This window comes from Dermochelys coriacea, chromosome 1 (assembly GCF_009764565.3).
Source record: "Dermochelys coriacea isolate rDerCor1 chromosome 1, rDerCor1.pri.v4, whole genome shotgun sequence".
Lineage (NCBI taxonomy): Eukaryota > Metazoa > Chordata > Testudines > Dermochelyidae > Dermochelys > Dermochelys coriacea.
The window spans coordinates 161157573-161164765 of record NC_050068.2 but is presented as its reverse complement, the minus strand read 5'-3'; the positions used below and the strand labels follow the sequence as shown (position 1 = coordinate 161164765).

At 36.5% G+C, this 7193-nt stretch overlaps 1 protein-coding gene across 6 annotated transcripts in view; it reads right to left on the bottom strand.

Moving 5' to 3' along the window:
• Nucleotides 1-3003: 3003 nt before the first annotated feature.
• The window catches only part of ERG (ETS transcription factor ERG), a 209330-nt gene continuing 205140 nt past the window's right edge, over nt 3004-7193 (bottom strand). For all 6 annotated transcript variants that reach the window (XM_043507356.1, XM_038387581.2, XM_038387583.2 and 3 more), the window contains one exon: nt 3004-4915. In XM_043507356.1, the coding sequence (XP_043363291.1) occupies nt 4395-4915 (521 nt within the window). In that variant the 3' untranslated portion in view covers nt 3004-4394. The remainder of the gene's footprint in view (nt 4916-7193) is intronic.

The window sequence follows — 7193 nt, the reverse complement described above, 5'->3', positions numbered from 1 at the left end:
AATCTACCCAGTGTAAACACTAAAGATGGATTGTAATGACAAACTGAGAAGCTATCATTCACTCAATTTTAAAGTGAGGAATAATGGAAGTTATTCATTCTTCATTTTATTTACTAATAAGAACATAAGAATGGCCATACTGGGACAGACCAAAGGTCCATCTAGCTCAGTATCCTGTCTTCCGACAGTGGCCAATTCCAGGTGCCCCAGAGGGAATGAACAGAACAGGTAATCATCAAGTGATCCATCCACTGTCACCCATTCCCAGCTTCTGGCAAACAGAGGCTAGGGACACCATCCCAGCCCATCCTGGCTAATAGCCATTGATGGACCTAAACTCCACGAATTTATCTAGTTCTTTTCTGAACCCTGTTATAGTCTTGGCCTTCACAACATCCTCTGGCAAAGAGTTCCACAGGTTGACTGTGCATTGTGTGAAGAAATACTTTCTTTGGTTTGTTTTAAACCTGCTGCCTAGTAATTTCATTTGGTGATCCCTAGTTCTTGTGTTATGAGAAGGAGTAAATAGCACTTCCTTATTTACTCTCTCTATACCAGTCATGATTTTATAGACCTCTATCATATCCCCCCTTAGTCATTTCTTTTCTAAGATGAAAAGTCCCAATCCTATTAATCTCTCCTCATATGGAAGCCATTCCATACCCCTAATCATTTTGTTGCACTTTTCTGAACCCTTTCCAATTCCAATACATCTTTTTTGAGATGGGGTGACCACATCTGTACACAGTATGCAAGATATGGGAGTACCATGGATTTATATAGAGGCAATATGGTATTTTCTGTCTTATTATCTATTCCTTTCTTAATGATTCCCAACATTCTGTTCGCTTTTTTGACTGCCACTGCACATTGAGTGGATGTTTTCAGAGAACTATCCACAATGACTCCAAGATCTCTTTCTCGAGTGTTAACAGCTAATTTAGACCCCATCATTTTATATGTAAAACTGGAATTATGTTTTCCAATGTGCATTACTTTGCATTTATCAACAGTGAATTTCATCTGCCATTTTTTTGCCCAGTCACCCAGTTTTGAGAGATCCTTTGGTAGTTCTTCACAATCTATCTGGGCCTTAACTATCTTGAGTAGTTTTGTATCATCTGCAAATTTTGCCACCTTACTGTTTACCCCTTTTCCCATATAATTTATGAATATATTGAATAGGACTAGTCCTACTACAGACCCCTGAGGGACACAGCTATTTACCTCTCTCTATTCTGAAAACTGACCAATTATATGTCTCTCTTAACCAGTTACAATCCATGAGAGGACCTTCCCTCTCATCCCATGACATCTTACTTTGCTTAAGAACCTTTGGTGAGGTACCTTGTCAAAGGCTTTCTGAAAATCTAAGTACACTATATCCATTGGATCCCCCTTGTCTACATGCTTCTTGACCCCCTCAAAGAATTTTAGTAAATTGATGAGGCATGATTACCCTTCACAGAAACCATGTTGACTCTTCCCCAACGAATTATGTTCATCTATGTGTCTGACAATATTGTTCTTTACTATAGTTTCAACCAGTTTGCTCGATACTGAAGTCAGGCTTACAGGCCTGTAATTGCTGTGATCACCTCTTGAGCCCTTTTTAAAAATTGGCGTCACATTATCTATCTTCTAGTCATTTGGTACAGAAGCTGATTTAAATGATAGGGTACAGATTACAGTTAGTAGTTCTGCAATTTCACATTTGAGTTCCTTCAGAACTCTTGGGTGAATACCATCTGGTCCTGGTGACTTATTACTGTTTAATTTATCAATTTGTTCCAAAACCTCCTCCAATGACACCTCAATCTGGGACAGTTCCTCAGATTTGTCACCTAAAAAGAACGGCTCAGGTTTGGGAATTTCCCTCACATCCTCTGCTGTGAAGACCGAGACAAAGAATTCATTTAGTTTCTCTGCAATGGCCTTATCATTCTTGAGTGCTCCTTTAGCATCTCGATTGTTCAGTGGCCCCACTGATTGTTTAGCAGGCTTCCTGCTTTTGATGTACTTAAAAATTTTTTTGCTATTACTTTTTGAGTCCTTGGCTAGCTGTTCTTTAAATTCTTTTTTGGCCTTCCTAATTATATTTTTACACTTAATTTGCCAGAGTTTATGCTCCTTTCTATTTTCCGCACTAGGATTTAACTTCCACTTTTTAAAGGATGCCTTTTTGCCTCTCACTGCTTCTTTTACTTTGTTGTTTAGCCACGGTGGCACTTTTTGGTTTTCTTATGTTTTTTAATTTGGGGTATACATTGAAGTTGAGCCTCTATTATGGTGTCTTTAAAAAGTTTCCATGCAGCTTGCAGAGATTTCACTTTTGGCGCTGTACCTTTTAATTTCTGTTTAACTAACTTCCTCATTTTTGTGTAGTCCCCCTTTCTGAAATTAAATGCCAAAGTGTTGGGCTGCTGTAGTGTTTTTCCCACCACAGGGATGTTAAATTTATTTATATCATGGTCACTATTACCAAGAAGTCCAGCTATATGTACTTCTTGGACCAGATCCTGTGCTCCACTTTCGACTAAATCAAGAATTGCCTCTCTTCTTGTGGGTTCCAGGACCAGTTGCTATTGTACTGTAATGATACAGTATGTGTTAATAGCAAGATTCTATGATAGTTCAACAAACTCTAATATAGTAATAAGACGTAGGCTGGGATTTCTCATCTGATGATGAAAAAAGAATTTCTGGATAACAACCTTCTCCCAGTACTAGACTTCATTTTCATGTTTGGCCACAAAGTCATCAAAAAATTTGGCACTGTTTACAATCTCCACTCAAGAGAAGTTCAGGACAGGAACAAGAGAGGTGCTGTAGGGCAGAATTCAGATGTATTAACAGAACTGTGTGGATTTGTCCCTCATTTGCATGATTGCTAAAATCCATAAATAAAAAAAAATTTAAACCGAATATTTTAAAATATTTAAACCATTTAGGAAGATCTAACAGGCATCTTGGTCACTACAAATGTAAATACAGACTACAGTGTAAATCTGAATTGCCATGCTAGGCCAAGCTTATTTTATTACATACATTCTGCATTCTAAGTACTAATAAGTTCATAATGTAAACATTAAGCATACAGAGTTAAAATTCAAGGCCACAATATTTTTGATTGTCCCTTTTTTGTGTCTTTGGTTGGCCGAGATCAACTCGTAGTGTATAAATGCATAAGTTATATAATTATTATATAAAAAGGAAAAAAATAACATTGACTTGTATACTTCATTCTGACAAACGCACAGCGTTCGCGACTCGAAAAAGAAAAACTGGCGCCCGCCTAACAAAAATACTTACATGATATCTGATTTTGGCAGTCGGGGGTTGTCTCTTACCTTAAACCAGTAGAAAACAAGCTCCCTTAATAATGATGAGGTCCTAAATGTTACTTTTAAATATCAGACAATTCCAGTTTTCCCTTTTTTAAAGAGATGCATATTCTGATTTCTGAATTCTACTGCTTTTCCCTTTCTCCACTTAAAAAAAAAATCAAGTCTATTCCTTCTATAATACTGGGAATGGTATAATACTGATCAAAATATTTCTCAAGTCCAAACAAATAATTCTTTATAGTCCCAACACTACCAAGTTTTCAGTCTCTTCTTTATCTACTGGTAAAGAAGTTTCTTTTCTCCCATTCTTATCTTCATCCTCCTCTTCTTCCTTTCTACTTCCTGTATCAGATGCAGGCCCTTGATCTACGATTATACTCTTGCCTTTCAGCACATTCTCAATTCCAATGTGTAGCTCAGGGTATTGTAGTATTGTCAAGAAATCTTAAAGCTTGGGTTGTCTTCACAGTTTGAAATAGCTGATATCTTTACAATGAATGGAATGCCTTTTGAGTTTAACCAAAAACAACGCTGTTGTATTCCAAATCAGCTTCCATACTCAACCAGTCTTTTTGATATGTTTCCATTTTTTAAATACAGGTGGTTTTTTTGGTTTGGGTTTTTTTTTTGTTTTGTTTTTTGTTTTTAATGAATGTATATACTGTATGTTAGGTCACTATAGAATGATCCTTATATTGCTGTAGTATAGTCCCACTTTGCATTAGCAAGATATCAAACTTTACACAGAAGCTTATCAAATTTTTAAGACCACTTTCTTTTGTAGGTTGTCCTTATCATTTCATGCTTTTACCTACAACAGTCTTTTGTTGTTTGGTCCACAGATTCGATGCCCATATACATTACATTTTAGCATCTTTATACTTCTTGAATACTTTCCCTACTACAAAGAGTCTTTTTGACATTTTCCCCCAGTCAAACTTTTTCATGTCACTTTTAGGCATTTTTAATTCATGTTCTCCAATAAAGTTCATTATAATTAATTGGGTACTATATTCCATGGAGAAGTGTCTCTTATTTTTTTCCCACTTAGTAGTAGGTGCCAAGGTGAGAAGGCATATGGGTGGCTGGAAGCCTAGTATTAGGGTAGATACTTCCAGTTGGTGAATTCCAGTATGTAGTAGGGGCAGCAAAAAAGCTGGAGGAAGTTACAGGTAAAGCAGGAGGATGGGGAGCTACAAAGTTCATCTTCTGAGGGTGTGCATGGTAGGGGCTCATGTAGGGTAGGTCTGTTGGATACTTATACATGGATGACTCTGGAGGATGAGGCTGGAGGGCCTGAGCTATTCCATGGAAGTCAAACTTGTAGGCATAACGCTTACCATGGACTTTAGTCATAATATTTTTGTCATAGTAATAACGGAGTGCACGACTGAGTTTGTCATAGTTCATGTTGGGTTTGCTTTTCCTTTCTCCCCAGCGCCGGGCTACTTCATCAGGGTCAGTCATCTTGAACTCTCCATTGGTGCCCTCCCAGGTAATGCAGTTGGAATTGGAGCTATCAGACAGGAGTTCCAGCAGAAACTGCCACAGTTGTATCTGTCCACTCCCTATGGTTGGGGGGTGAAAAAGTGAAGAACCAATGATTAACAACATTAGGACATCAACACTTCCCAACTTTCACATATGAAATCCAAGTGCATTTTCACTGCAGAGCCCTAATTAGGAAATGTTGCAACCCCTGCGCCTGTCTCCCAGCCTAACTAATGTCTCTCTCTCAAAAAAAATCTGCACAGCAGGGGCCATAATTTAAAATATTGTTTTCCCTATTTTGAAAGGCAAAATGCCATTAGTGCATATTTAATAATTACCTCATGTCATTTACTTTGGAAAATTGATGGTGAAATAATACAACACAGATATAGGAAACTAATACCTAAAGTTCAGGACAAACAGCTTTCACTTGCATAATAATTCCCACAATATCATTTTGCAACTACATTTGCTCCATTATGGAATAAACCTACACAAAATGGAGAAGTTTAGAGAAAGCTGGATCTTTTCCAAACCATATCACCCATTTCCAATAGTTAGGGAAATGTAGAATGGAAACTCATTAGATTGCTGTTGCATTGCATCTGACTGCCTTGCACAGCATTTGAGAAAGAAATTAAAAGGTCTATAAAGTGAGTTCTTGTAATTGTTCTCTGTCAAACAGGTGTGAAAGCGACTGCTGAAGTTATGATTCCAAGCACTGGCATTTCTCCCTTCTTTGGAAATTAAATCTTAAAGAGAAAGAATTTGTGTTGTTGTTGACAACTTTGCAGTAGGGCTCTACACAACATAATAAAAATAAAATACAAACCTTTTAAACAGTTGACAGTAGTATTAGATGGGTCCTGCCACTGATATTCATGTAAAAAAGTAGTATTTTATGACAAAGCAGCACTGATACTCTGTAACAGCATTCAATGCTCTGTATATTGCAGTCGCAATGTCAGCAGAATTTGCCAAACAGATTTTTGGTGCTAACATCTAAGTACTCTATATCTCTGTCCAAAACTTAGATTTTTTTTAAAAAGCAGATAGATGGGTCTAATAAATGAGCATTTCTTTAGAAAGTTTATAAGGGTGGATTATCATATCAATCTAAAGTCACATCTGAAATATATTAGCAGTTTATACTTCAGTGCAACTGAAACTTTTATTCCTTTAAATGATATTTATGCAAACTGTTCTTAATGAATTTCTTCTGTTCCATTAACATGATTAAATAAACAAACAAACAAAAGAATCCGTGGTATGAGCAAAGCACGCACTTTTAATACATGAAATATAACTAGAGGATTAGAGTTTGAAAATCAATAAACAGTCCAGCACTGGACAAAACACAAATTTCTGAATAAACAATCCAACATATGTTTTAATATAAACACTTGCCTTCCAAATGTAATATATAGTTATATGAAAATAAATGGTTTCTGTCAATTTCCTTTTAATAAGAGAGTAATTTTACCATTTTATAAATACACAAAACTTGTTAAAAGTGCAGAAATAATAGTTTATAGAAATTCCATACCCATGGCTCTCCCCAAATGTTAACATGTATCTCTATCCAGGACATATCACATTAGCTCTTTTCACAATGCCATAGGCACAAGGCTAACAAAAAGCCAGTTGATGCTATATGTGCTATGCTGGGATTTGCAAAGGAGTTTAAGGGAGTTAGATGCCCAATTTCCAATGAATTGTAATGGGATTTGGACACCTAACTCCCTTAGTCTCTTGAAAACAGCTGTAATTCTCATTTGTTTTTTTATGGAATACAAAAATCTTTACCTTAAAATGCAAAACTAAACTATAACTTTACCTATGGCAACTATACCATATAGCTAAATGACAGGGAAAAAGAGCCGTTAGTGTTGAAATACTCCTAACCTAAACAGGTCACAACAATATCATCAAAAGAATCATCATGATGATTTGATCATTCTTACAGAACGAACTCTTACTTACAATAGAAAAAGGGAGTAGAGAGAAAGGAGCATTCTACACTTTGGCTGCTAAAGAAGGGGTAACAGTATTTGGCATATGCATTGCTAGTCTGTTGGACCAGATTTTGATCTCAGTTATATTGTTGTAAAACCAGACTGACTATAGTTGAGTCAGATGAACAATTAAATCAGTCTGGTCCATAGTATATCAACAAGAGTTTACCAGGAAGCTCCCTGACCTTCTCCCCCTCCCCCACCCTCACCTTTTAACATTATAGGCCATAGTTTGGATTGTGTTCAATAAGATATTCCTGGATGGAATTCCATATTTAAACAACATATTCTGATTTTTCTTGGAACTATAGCCTTGGGAGAATGTCTTTGAGACTTCTAA